The sequence below is a fragment of the Centropristis striata genome, chromosome 20 (assembly GCF_030273125.1).
Source record: "Centropristis striata isolate RG_2023a ecotype Rhode Island chromosome 20, C.striata_1.0, whole genome shotgun sequence".
Classification (NCBI taxonomy): domain Eukaryota; kingdom Metazoa; phylum Chordata; class Actinopteri; order Perciformes; family Serranidae; genus Centropristis; species Centropristis striata.
Genome location: NC_081536.1, coordinates 12,151,183 through 12,164,654, shown reverse-complemented (window position 1 = coordinate 12,164,654; position 13,472 = coordinate 12,151,183). Strand labels below are relative to the sequence as shown.

The 13,472-nt window shown below is 40.1% G+C and overlaps 1 protein-coding gene across 1 annotated transcript; it reads right to left on the bottom strand.

The window, feature by feature from the left end:
* Positions 1-3,530: 3,530 nt before the first annotated feature.
* vstm4a (V-set and transmembrane domain containing 4a) lies at positions 3,531-12,351 on the bottom strand. Its single transcript, XM_059359497.1, has 8 exons — positions 12,216-12,351; positions 10,511-10,963; positions 6,426-6,479; positions 6,233-6,340; positions 6,100-6,133; positions 5,456-5,604; positions 4,866-4,933; positions 3,531-4,116 (listed from the first exon to the last, which is right to left on the bottom strand). The coding sequence occupies exons 1-8, from the start codon at positions 12,262-12,264 to the stop codon at positions 3,964-3,966; spliced, it is 1,068 nt and encodes a 355-aa protein (XP_059215480.1). The 5' UTR covers positions 12,265-12,351; the 3' UTR covers positions 3,531-3,963.
* Between the last annotated feature and the right edge of the window lie 1,121 nt (positions 12,352-13,472).

Below are 13,472 nucleotides of genomic sequence, written 5' to 3'. Positions count from 1 at the left end.
CATTTTCTCCTGCGAGTCTCATGATTGTGAGTATGACTGACATCTGGGTTGCACAGGATCTAAATTTATTTAATTTAATTTCATCTGGGTTTCATAAAGGTGAAACCGGATGGACTCTAGCTAAAATGACGAAGAACTTATGGGAAAAACTGCATGAGAAATGTGATGGGGAGAATAAGCTTTTAAAAACAACTATTTAAATCAATCCTTGCCGCTCCAGCAGAGCTAACTTGGGCCCACAGCAGAAGCCCGTGGTTGAACTGAGCAGCTTCAAACTGAAAGCAAAAGAGAATTGTGTGAATGATGAACCAGAGCGTGCATGCTCAGCCAACGTTCCTGAGAAAATAGTATTGTAGAGCTGGAGCAGTTCACTTCTCACGAACTGCACAACAAGCATCCATGATCATAAAAACTACGGCATGCACACATCAGCATTTTGTGCTATGAGGGCTGTGGTGTTTTGCATTGGTAAATGTTTGCGGTATGAACAATTCAGGATGTTTTAGTTAGTTGTGAATAGTTTACTGAGATTTCTTTGTTATTCTTCACAATGTGTTTTCAATCTGCTCTGTGATGCAGCATTTACGAGTATTCTGAGCATTCGAATGGTTTTCCATTTGTTGTACCATTATCTTCACAAGTTTATTGTGATCATGTCGAGTGTGTGTGTTGCTGGTAATGTAAAATGTGTTTGGGCCTTGTTGAGGTGTCCTTTCTGCTTGTCACAGCTTTTTGTGTGTGTGTGTTTATGGTTAACAAAGGACAAATGCCTTTTTAGCCACATCAGACTGTTCAATCTCTGTAATCACTGCAGGGCCTCGACATCTCACTCTTGGGTAAATCTGACCCATTTGAAGAGACAGTATGAAACTTAACCCTTTCTAAACCTTCAATGGAAAATTACAATACTCACACTCCTGCATACATGTTCTACTATTCCAATATAAGTTAGCTATTTAAAGGCACAATGTGTAATGTCTGACCACATGCTCCAAATAGATAAGGAGAAGAATTTCACCTCCTCCTGACCAGATTGTGTGAAGTTAGACATGTGTAATAAACCTTGCAATTTTCTCAATAATATATAGATATCTTTTCATTTCCACTTTCGATCTTCATCTCATGCCATCACATTTTTTTCCTACTGGGTCTATACAATTTAATCATTGCATGCATTAAAATGATTAAGATTACGCAAAGTTCGACCAAACTGCTAAGAGCTAAGAAAATAACACTGCTCTCTGTGTCATCGGCCTATAGTTTACTCTATAGTTTGTTTAACTCAGTTTTAAAAGCTTTAGATGAAAGAAGCGTTGCGAGTTCAGCATCAAATGTCAACTGTTTTCTTGCCAAGAGCTGTCTCCATTGATGGAAAGTCACACAAATGCTGACTTTTATTGGTTGCTGCTAAACGTGATGGCTTCCCAAGAGCTTCAGCCATCTTTGTGTTTATTAAGCCACTAACTGAGGACTGTGCCATCAATCAAATAGGTTAAATTAAAAGTAGAAATGAAGGGCTTGGTTTCTGCTCAGGTGCTCATTAGGTGCGCTCAGTCTGGCACAACCAAGATGTTCTACATTCGTGCAGCACCATATTGAGCCTTTTGGCAAGTGCAGACCAGCTTTTACTGCTCATGTGTTATATCACAATAGGATGCCATTTGACCCTGTGACCTCTCAACTTTTTACCCTCCCTGATGCGACGCACTAAGGAGGCTCTACTTCTTCATCCTTCATGTTGGACTGAGGGCAGACTAGACGCTACAGTGCCTCTCGAGTCACAAGTGGAATGAGAAGACATGACAGGCTGGTTAGCATGGTAATTTCAGCAGCAAGACAACACATAGAGGTCTTTGACATAATGTGAAAACTTCATCAAACCATGTGAAAACTTCTTCACATTCTGTTGATAATGTGAGTCTTTTTTTTTTTTTTTTACATTTTAAACTAAAAAACTGGCCTTATCTTACACACTGCGCCTTTAAATGGTAGATTATCTCAATGGTGGAGACTTGCTCTCTTTCTCTGTCTCCCTTTCTTGCTCGCGCTCTCATGCACCACTCCTCTCTATCATAAAGAAAGAGGTCTCTCTCTTTAACCTTTGTGTGTGTGGCTAATTGTGCTAAGTGGAGTAGCTTAATAGAGTGGAAAATAGTCCTCATAATTTTCCCAGAGAGCGAGCAATGACCTTCTCTAAAGCTAACGGCCATCTCCATTCTCTCTACACCGCTGGTTTTATGATATGAAATGTCAAACCATTGGGTTCCTCAGAATAATTAAATCAAATAAATTATTGCACCTAGGCAGAACCATCTTGTAGCCTAACCCAATTATAATGCACTGTAAAGCTAATTATTAACCATGATTACAATTAGTCTAATTTGAATAAATGTAGTCATTAGCGGGTTCATCCTAGTCAGTGAATCTGAACTGTGGGGGATGATGGTCTCTCTCTCTCCATCTCTCCCACTCAGAGAGAGAAGGGTGTGGATGTGCATCATTCTCTTCCTCCGTGCACCTCTATCTTCATCCCATTTTTCACACACTGACCTTCACAAAATGGCCTACACCCTTCACCTTTCCTGGGTACTTGAGCATAATGCAAGCCACTTCCAGGATTCATGTTTAGTGTTTATACCTGTGTCGTGTTGGTTAAACTTTGGAATCAGAAGGAGAAGACTCTGTGCTTTTTCTATCCATTTTTGTATGTCAAAATCTAGACTAGACCTGTTTTATTTTATGAGTATCAGTAAGATGTTTTGGGAGATCTGCTTGTTCACTTTCTCGCATAGATGTAGATGGGAAGATTGACACCACACACAGACCTGTCTAGAAAATATGAAGCTCCAACAAGCAGCCCGTTAGCTTAGCTTAGTATATCATAGCATAAAGACTAGAAAAAGCTAACAATCTGCCAAGCAGCACCATTTTCACCAAATTACCTGTGGTTCTTGATCCATTCCATTCAGTATTTTTGGATCCTTGGAATTATCTAGTGAACCAGCTCGTGTTTCTACCAGTTTTCGCGCAGAACCATTGTAATGAAAGATGTGTCATCAACCTGCAACATGCACAACACAAGTAAACTGTAATAGCAAAATGGCAGGTCGCAATGATTACCTGTAAGTTTTTGTTGTTTTGATATATGCTTTTAATCCAAAAAAACATAACTTTTCATCCTCTCATTCCAGCCTGAAGAATATGAAGCGCACTGATGTCGTCACGGTACACTTCAGGTCAAGGAAAACATGCTTCTTTTTTTTTTTTTTCTTGCTGGGAACCAACTCTTTAAGTTTCAAGTCTAAACCAATTTGTTTTTGGTAGAAATCCTCAGGTTTAAAATGAGGTGCATACACTGGAACAGAATCTGATCCATGTTGGTGGAAAAGTGGAATGAATGCACTGCAGCTGTTGTGGTTTGTCTGCTGTCACGTGAAACAAATTTGCTTTTGACCCCAGACAAATTACAGACAATCTGACAATCCAACCCGCTTAAAAGAGATTTAAAAGAGTATTTATACAAATCAAAGAATATCACACCCAGGCATATATTTATTAATTTGGTGTATTAGTACTGTATTTATACAAGCATTTGAAAAGTGTTACAGTGCCTTATGATACTGCAGTAAGAGAGCCTGGACAACAGTTTCTTTCCACACAGTCTCCTGAGTTTATACAGAATAGTTAACAGTATGAGCGTTCTTATAAACATCTGGCTCACAGGCCAGCAATGCCAACAAACAAAACAACAGAATTATAAGACCCGAAAACTGCTGTGCTGGAATGGAACTGAGCCGAGGAAACAAAAACCTCATTTACCAACAGTTGTAGCATACTTACAGCCAAAAAACAAATGCTAAATGTCATACTGATAGTTCATAAATATAGTCCTTTGGTTGCCACTCAGTTCAGTTGCCCTCATCGGGAGGTACCATGACATCCATGCGTCCAGAGCTGCTGTGTTTACAGCTGTTTTTCTTGGAAGAGGATCTGAGCGTACACAGTGTCCGGGCTGGAGGGAGTGGGGTCAGGGCTGGAGGAGGCTGGGGGCTCTGGCCTCGGTCTGACCAGCTCCAGTTCTGCATATGTCAGACTATCATCCTGTGGTACTCGAGGCTAGAGGAAGGAGGGAAAGAGTGAGAGAAACTTAAAGGAATGTAGCTCATAGATAAGGCAGAATATACTGTTACATTTGTAGGTAGCATAGATATTTCAGAAAAGGAGTTGTATATAGGGAGTATATTTATCCTGAAAAACAGTAGTATTCATTCACTTTGTATGGTAAACAACCCCGTAGTGCTTTTCAGCTGCAGAAAGTATGTGTTTACGGGATCTCTTGGAACATCCAGTTTACCCGAACAACATTTGGTACAATAGGGATCCTATCCAACATCCTCAGATCCTCCTTGTTGCACTAATCCGATCAGTATGTTCGTGCAAAAGAAATTCTCACATCTGCGGAGCTTCGTTTCAATACGCAATCACAACGGCACCAGTAGAAATACTGATGATCCTTAGTTTGAGTAGTTTTCTTCTGTATACACTTGTTTGACATTTTTATTATAGGTATAAAACCAATGAAGCACTCTAAATAAATAATTGTGTTTGAGAAGCAATAAAGCTAAATAGAATTATCAAGCTCATAACTGAATGAAGAGACGGCAATAAACTCCTGTAGACAATCATGCAGTCGTGAAACAAATTCCCTCTTGCATTTACCTCAATAACAACTCTGTGCAGGGGAAAAACTGCTTTTCAAAATATTAATAAATACATTTTAATTTGTATATTAATTTGTTTCATAAATTATTTTATGGAAGAAGTGGACAGGTGTCTGTCGGATGGGTGAGGATGAGGAGACTCACAGTGGCAGAACTCCTGATGTGAGCCTTTAACCTTCTGGGCTTCTGAGGTCTCTTTGCAGCAACAGGCACTGAAAAACAGAGACGGCTTTAATTGACTCAAAACAGCAGCCAAGAGGAATAAACTCACAAATATGACTGTGTAGTTGAAGGAAAAATATTATCCTCCATAGCCACGATATAAAACATATTCAAGGTAGAGTTTGTAACAGAAACAATGTTTTTTTTTAGATTACTTTCAGCAGGATTTTACCCAAATAAAGTATAAAGTTTCACTCTCTGCTGTTTTCTACTAGTTTCCAATCTCTATCAAACCATGCTGTTCTGGTCACGGACATTGAATCATGCTGGAGATATCATTTTCTCCTTTGTTACTTGCTGGATGCCTTCATCTGTTGCTTACTTAACCCACTAAATCTTTTTGGGGGGCTGGAGCCTCTCTCAGCTCCCCTGTGACTCTAATGCCTCCAGTGTGTTTGGACACACTGAAACCATAACCTGTGATGTGGGGTCACAAGCCATAAAGGTTGCAAAACACTGAATGATTTAATGTCTCCCAGAGGTTACATGCTGCCCTCAAGACGTCACTTTACCTTTAGCTGGTATGTGTGGTGGTGGCTCCGCGGGGAGTTTAGGTGGTGTTATTGCTACTCTTCTGTCAGGTTTCTGTCTTGTGGCTTTCCTTTGAGCTTTTGGGGAAGAGCTGGAGGAACTGATGGAGCTGGTTACAGTCTCTCCTGAGCTGCATGGAGCAAAGGAGAGGTTTTTAAGTTTTATTTACAGCTGCAGCTTTGTTTATTTGGACAATTCCCTCCACCAAGGAGGTTCAGCTCTGGTTGGTTGCTTGTTTGTCTGTCAGCAAGATTACACCAAACCTACTGGCCAGATTTTCATAAAACTTGGTGGAAGGCTGTAGCATGGGCCAAGGAAGAACCAATTTAATTTTGGAGCAGATCCAAATCACAAGGCAGATACATAATTATTTTCTCCTTTCGTTAATAATGCAACATAGGGGATCAATTATATTTTGCAATTCATAATTTGTTGTACTAAAAATAGTATTTTTTTCCAACCAGAAATCCCAAACTGAACATATTCAATTGGAAAATTACATTAAACAGGGAAAAGTAGCAATTAAAGAATTTTATTATCAAATTTCTAGATTAATAACGCTGTCAAATGGCCGACCAATAAATTAATTAATTGTTTCAACACTATTTTTATCAAGCAACTGTACCTGCTTTCTGGACACTTGACCAGAAGGTAGCTGGCTGTGGAGACAGTAGCAAAAAATGTTCGTTTTTAACGGGAAAATTGAAACATCAAGTTGTATATAATTATTACTGTAGTAAAACAATAATAGCTTTTACCTTTGAGCCTGTGTCTTCTGTAAAAGTACTGGCCGGTGAGAACCAGAGTGAACAGGAAGATAGACAGCAGGCCCAGTGAGCAAATCAGCACAGCGCACAGATACACATCTAGAAAACAAACAGTGAACTTTATCAAAGGAAGACTTGTATGTAGTGACATGAAACAGAGGAAGTACAGAGTTGAAAACAGTACCTGCAAATAAACGCCACAGTCCTTCACTGCTACCATCTTCATAGGTGAAGTGCACTGGAGAGAAAAAGTGTTTAAATAAGTCAGAAAAGATACACTGAGGGTAGAAAGTGGTGCCCAGACAAGTTTCTTTTAAAATTGCTGTCGTCTGAGGGCCCTGACCCAACACAGCACACAGCCTCAGTGGTTTCCAGAAATATCAAAACTGCACTCGTGAAGGGAGATTCTGCTGCAGCATCAGCCAAACCCAACACGCACACGCGCGCGCACACACACACACACACACACACACACACACACACACACACACACGGAGGCCTGGCTGTATTGCTGTTCTTGGACAGTGTTTGGGGGTTCCCCGTTGCTCTGCATCTCCACTTCCTTTTGTTGGTTGCTTCATGATTGTTTAATGCTGCAATAGCCTTTGTGTGGTATGAAAAGAGAAGGAATAAGGAAGTTGTTGTCAGTGTGTGTCAATGAATGATGGCTTGTATATAGGTCAGGGGTATTTAGCAAGAGGTTGAGGAGAGTGAACAGAGGCTATGTACATAAATTACTTAGTCCCTGCTCCCCGTAATGAGTTTTTAATATGTCTTTTAAACACAGGTTGATAAACATATTAATAAGAAATGATAAGATATTAACTCTAATTGACTTCTAGCCTATTTCCAGACCGCTGAACTGCCTGTATAATTGTCAAATGTGTTCTCGGCCGTTCAGTCTGAATATCACGTTAATTAATGTCAGGGAGTGACACAATGGCTTTTGTGCTTTGAGCGAACGTGAAAAAGTGTATCAGATGTTTCAGTGATCAGTTTTACAGGCAGTAAAGGCAGGAGAAGATACACTTTAGATAATACAACACAGGTAATGTGTTTTTTAAGATACTGCTGTGTTCATTTAGATCATTTCACACCTCATTTTTCTCTTCTTTCTTTTCTAAAATATGTCTCCAGTCCAAGAAACGAGTTTGGTTAAAGGGATTATATACTTCATAACAATGCAATGTAATACAATTACAACAATTTTTTGGCTTAATTGTATGTACATTTGGTAACGCTTTCTATGAAACCCATATCTACAATTTATTATGAGCATATAATGAATTATTATCTGCCTATAGCAATGCATGCTTATAGTGATAAGCACGCATAAATATTCATAATGCTTTTTAACAAGCATAATACAGTATAAACATTTTTTGACTAATATGATGCAGTATCATATTTCATAACTGCTTGTCATTTAAGCATTATAAAATTATTATAACATATAATGAACTATGACTATGATACTTGATCTATGACTATGATACTTGATTTTATAATTCATTATAAAATGCTTTCTTAATGTGTTATGATCATTGTTTTAAAGCATTATGAATATTTATGAGTGCCTATAACTGTAATTCTACAGCGTGACAAGCACATTATAATGCATTATAAGTAAGTTCATAATTCATTATAGACATAGGTGTCAAGAAAAGTGTTTTTTGTTGAAACAACTTACAAATCTATGGTTTTCTAATTGGACTGAATTATATTTTATGGTGTTCCTGATGTTTTTTCCACCCACTGTTTACCACAAAAAGAAAAGTAATGACAGCTTTGTAGATTGAAGTCAAACTCATCTGACGAGGTGACAGCCTACATTAACTGGCATCTCTGAGCAGTTAACAGTTAATGTAAGTAAACCACATATGTGACCTTCCCACTGTGGTTAACCACATGCCAAACCTCACATCTGATCAGAGCACGCAGCTCCAGGTTAACAGGTTGGCTGTTAGGGAGCTTTTAAAGTACACACTCTCCACGGGACAGATGTGTCTACACAAAATTCAAGTTTATGCAAAAAATAAAATCACTGTGCAGCTTTTCATGAAATGACTAAAAGCCTGCCATCAGGTACAGATTTAGGCTCGTCTGCTTCCCCACATCAGTCCAGCTGTGAAGACAGGACGCAATAAAAAATGAGCCATCCGCTAAACTGGCAGGGCTGGAAAGTCAGAGATCAGCTTAACCGTACATGCTGTCTGCTCATTTTCCAGTTTAGAAAAAGCAGCAGACCATTAGGTCTGAAGTTGTGATTTACAGATGTGGGAGAGGACAAACTATCTCTCCTCTGTGCACAATCTTTTGAATAAGAGTGCGGGTGTGGCCTCTGCTCTGAGCTCTGCAGACTGAGGGGTTCCCTGGATTACAGTTCCGACTTAGTTTTCTCTTTGTTTACCCTTATAATGTCAGCTCGTGTGTTTCTGGTTCTGTGGTCAATGCATGTCAGAGATGCCTGAGGTTGTGTGGCTTCCTCAGTGGGACAGTGCCCTGAATATAGGGCAGGCAGGGCGTTGTCAGATGGCTCCGTCTGACTCGAACCTCGATACTTTTCTGGCATAAAACAAGTGAAAGGTAAACTGTGCAACTGTGTCAGGTGTAGCCACACTTATAGCAAGATACAGCAGCATCTTACATCTCTATTTACCTGTTTATCCAGTGCATCTCATGTATTTGCTGCAGATCAATCTAATTAAATCACATAAAAGTATAAAGAAATATTCATTACTGCATGTGATTTAAATTAACCTGGTTTGTTCATGTTGTTTATTACTTATATTGGCACAGACTACAAAAGTTCCACTGCAACTGAATTCTCCAGTAAATTTTCTCCTGAGGCTTGCATAAAAGTAAACCCAGAATGCTGACGTCATGTGTTTCAGAGTTTTTGAACGTAGCCAGCTCAGCAACACTCTACCTTTTACTCCTCACACTCACACACAGAGAGTGATATTGTTGAGTGTGGTTTGGCTGTGTGAGCTCATTGTTTTGAGATGGAAATGCCAGAGGATTGGGGTCACACTCAAACACACATAGGCACTACATACAGCAAAGCGCAGCTAGAGACAGAAAATACATGCTTTCTATTTGGCCTTTGTCCTTCAATAAAAACTGTTGCTCCTTTGGTTATTTCCATTGCCAGATAACACGGACAGCATGTCTCAGCTGAGTGTGCGGCTATGAGGGAATTCCTTGGAAAGAAATATTCCATGCAAAGCATTTTCCGAGTAATAACAGCAGAAGTCCCCCTTGCGTTTGATCCTCCTTTGTCAGTGTCTAAGGCTGCACAAAGGTATATAAAAAAAATGAATAGGTAAAATACTTTCTTCTTTTTTTTGTCAGGCCAAATGGTGTATGACACAATGCACAGTTTGACTGTTTTGTCAGGTGGTATTGAGAGAGAGATTTGTATTTCTTTATTCGCCCAATTGAACCAAGTGAAGGTTAAATTGATGTTAAATTAGTTGTCTTGAATTTGATCTGACAAAACGCTAAAAAGTTAATGCAATCTGACTCCATATTCTGCTAGAAATAATGCAATATTTAAATGTTTTTCTTTTGTTTTACTGCCTGATTCACTTTTGGCTTGACCTCCACCAGGGGACAACTGCTTTACCGGAGTTGCATTTTAGCAGTTTGTCAAAGTCAAAGTCTTCTGATAGTGGCGCCCTCTAGTGACTGTAGTCATTATAAAGGACGCAAAGGCAAACGAAAGGTAATGGATAATCATGTGTTACGATACCTCACTTCCAAAACTAACCATTTTATTTACTTCGTTAACAACCTTTTGTAATGCCTAACCGTGTTCCTTTTTCCTTAGCTAAGTAGTTTTGTTTCCTCAACCTAACCAAAATGTTGACGACATGTTTAAGGTATGAGGGCGGATTGATCTCTTGCCACCGCTAATTTTGTAAATGCTCCTGTTGGCCATTTTTTTAAGGTAGGAACCAACAACATATGTGGTCCTATGGTTTGGAGGACTTGTTGTTTTATTGAAGGATACAAATGCATGTGTTCTGAATATTGAGAGGTATGTCTGCATTCCAGGGGAATCTATGCTAATGTAAAAAATGCCTAGACAGAGCAGATGCTTGCTGAGAAAGGGTCTCAAACCTTTAACCAGTAAGCTTACATGTTTACTTTAAAAAGCCAAATGTAGAAAACCAGCACTTTTACCCATTAATCAGCCAAAAGGAGGCCCTGGCCCATCCAACAAACAAATGTGACATGAAGAGCAGCTTGTACAAAGGGAATTACCTGTCAGCTGTGTGGTGCTGGTGCCATTGGAAGTTGCCCTCCATGTGGTTCTGTGTTTGCGGATCTCCTGAACTTTGCAGGTATAGAAACCCTGGTTTACCCCCGTCACATTGAGGATCCGCAACCGGTACAGCTCTCCCTCAGTGTCCTCGTACAGACGAAACTTAAACTGAGGGAAACGACGGGTGAAGTTCCCATAGAGCTTAATTTTCTTTATGCCCAGCTTCACAATCAGAAACTGGGGGGGCTCGGGTGCAGGAGGAGACGGGGATGGAGAGGGGGGAGGAGGTGCCAGGGTGGGAGCAGCGAGAGGGGAAAAGAACCAGCGTAGGATGAGGACGCTGCCACTCCTCTTCCTCTGAGATACCAGGCAGGAGAGTGTCACGTTGTCTCTCTCTGTTACCATGACAACAGGCCCAGGGGTCACTGTCACGTTCAGGCCATGACATACCTCTGTAGACAAAAGACACAAGCAGTGCAGGTGGTACAGTCAGTGTTGGTTTTTGTATATACATATCGATTATACATATATAATTATTGTCTTATATATGTTGTATTTTAGAATAGAATCAAACCAAACCATAAAAAATATGCTCCTCAAAAAAGAAAGTCACTCAGAACAGTGATCTGGTAGCTTGTGTGACCCCTCCCTGATAGTTAAATTAGTAATTAACTAAAGTTGCTAATGAGCCCCACATGGGAAAAAAGTCTGAGTTCATTTTTGCAAGATGTTTGATTTCCTGCCAATTAAACATAATTGTAGCATTTAGACAAAGTACATTTATGTGCACACCCACAGTGGCTGCTTGGATTTATGCTGTTATAGCTCAAACTATCACTGCTTCCACTTATATATGTCATTCCATCACTGGATGGGAATTCAGTCTGTTGCACCCTAGAAAGCGTAAAGAGGACTGACAAACAGAAAACTCTATGCCCCTTTTCTTTACTTCCATGGAGGTAGTTTTATTGTGCTGCCAGCTGGGTCAGGTCTGTCTGGAAGAGACATGAAGTCTGGACACAATATGTGTGATCAGACAGGCAAAGAGAATCTACAGGTGGGAAACATTCATCTTCAGTATGGTATGGCCTGAAACAGGCAAAGAGAAACACGACAAGATAACAGGGACCATCTGGGCCGCTTTGCTCTTTCTTTTTTTCTTGCTGTGTTAGTTGGGGAATCTCCCTCAGGGTCTGTCCTACACTATTTAATGTGACAACAAAAGCAGCAACAGTGACTCAAACTAAACACAAAACTGAACATAACCAAAAAATTATAGGGCAGGGAATATGAGTTGTAAGTCCAATTTATGGCAGTTTATAGAACGCAAATTATACTGAGGTTTTCTCTGATCACAGGGAACAAACTTCCTCCAACTCAACTTAACTCCCTCAGCAAGTTTGGTTTTAAACAAAGCCATATTCGCCCAATGTACAAAAGATCGTCTGCTATGTAAATAATATGATAATTATGTATGCACTTGCAACTTTCAGTTAAAACCATGACTATTAGGAGGTGTTTTTCATGTATGTTTGACATTATTTACATGCTCCATAATCAACTCAAATGTATGGTTTCACATTGGTGGATGCTAGATGACAGATTAAGTTAGTACTTTAGACACATTCTCTTTCTTTCTTTCTTTCTTTCTTTCTTTCTTTCTTTCTTTCTTAATGGTTATATCTGTAAACAAGGTAAACTTACCTGTGACCAGAGCCTTAGTCAGGACAAGGACCACTACAGAGAAGTACATTTTCCACAGTCAGCGAATCCATAAACCCAGACAACTGCACAGCATTAACACAAGCAGCTACATTCAAAACAGAGCCTGACTGGACAACCCACCAGAGCCCTTACCCACCATTAACTCTTCTCCTCTTTCTCCTCTTTTCTGTGTAATATGAAACAGTAAATGCTCTGTTCCCACTTAGGAACTCCCACTCACTCTCCCAGTACTCTCTCACTCTGACTCTCTCTCTCTCTCTCTCTCTCTCTCTCCCCTGCTCTCTCTTTCTCAGTGTGTCCTGCAAAACGTAGGAAATGTCATTTCCTGTGTTCCTGTGAGGAGTCTTGGACAGAAGCCCAAAAAACCCAGAGCTTTAAAGCGATGGTCAAGTTTCGCGGTTTGTGTGTGTGTGTGTGTGTGTGTGTGTGGGCATGCGTCTGTCACATGTGTGTCATTTGGAGAAGGATAAACAGTAAAGCGCTGAACATGCATTTGCATCATCCAAGTTACTCCCAAAGTCTGAGGGTAATCCTCATCTGCCACCTCCCCATAAAAGAGCAAATGTTGTATGTGCGCTTTGTGTTTTTGTCTGCATGCATGTGTTCATGCATTTATGTGGATGTGCGTGTGTGTGCTGGGACCTCTCCCTGTCTGGATGCTGGACGGAGTGGCATGGGCTTGTCTCTGGCTGTGGTTGTCAGACTGTCCCAGCGGTATGAAGCCTGCTGCTTTATTGGGCAGGCTAAACTGCTGAGGCAGGACTTCTGCTGGCGCTTCGAGCTCTGCCAAAGCCAAATGGAATTACACAACAGATTTAACCCTTCAGGTTATTTGTAGGATTCTCTTGAAAAGTGTGGATTAAGTGGGAAATGGACTGCCCAGGTTTACAATGTGATTTAATCTTCTTTAACCTTAACAAAATATTTTCTTTAAAATGATTGTAATTGAGATGTGTAAACAGCTAAGCTGTCGTTTTATCAGTCGAGGGTCATGTGTAAAAGAACCAACATGATGGTTCTTGTGGAGAAATATGATGTCTTCTTCACTACATCATTTACTTGGGGTTTCCCCTCAAGTTTTCCTTTTCATAAGTCTTAAGTTTGAGTCTTTGCTCCAGTGAAGGAGTCGCTCTCCTCTGCCCTGCAGTGGTCAAAGCAGGTTACTGCTTCTCTGGGGATCAACAACTCTAAGTTGACACAGTTACTGTGAAGTTTGGGTGTGTATGCAGGTATTTC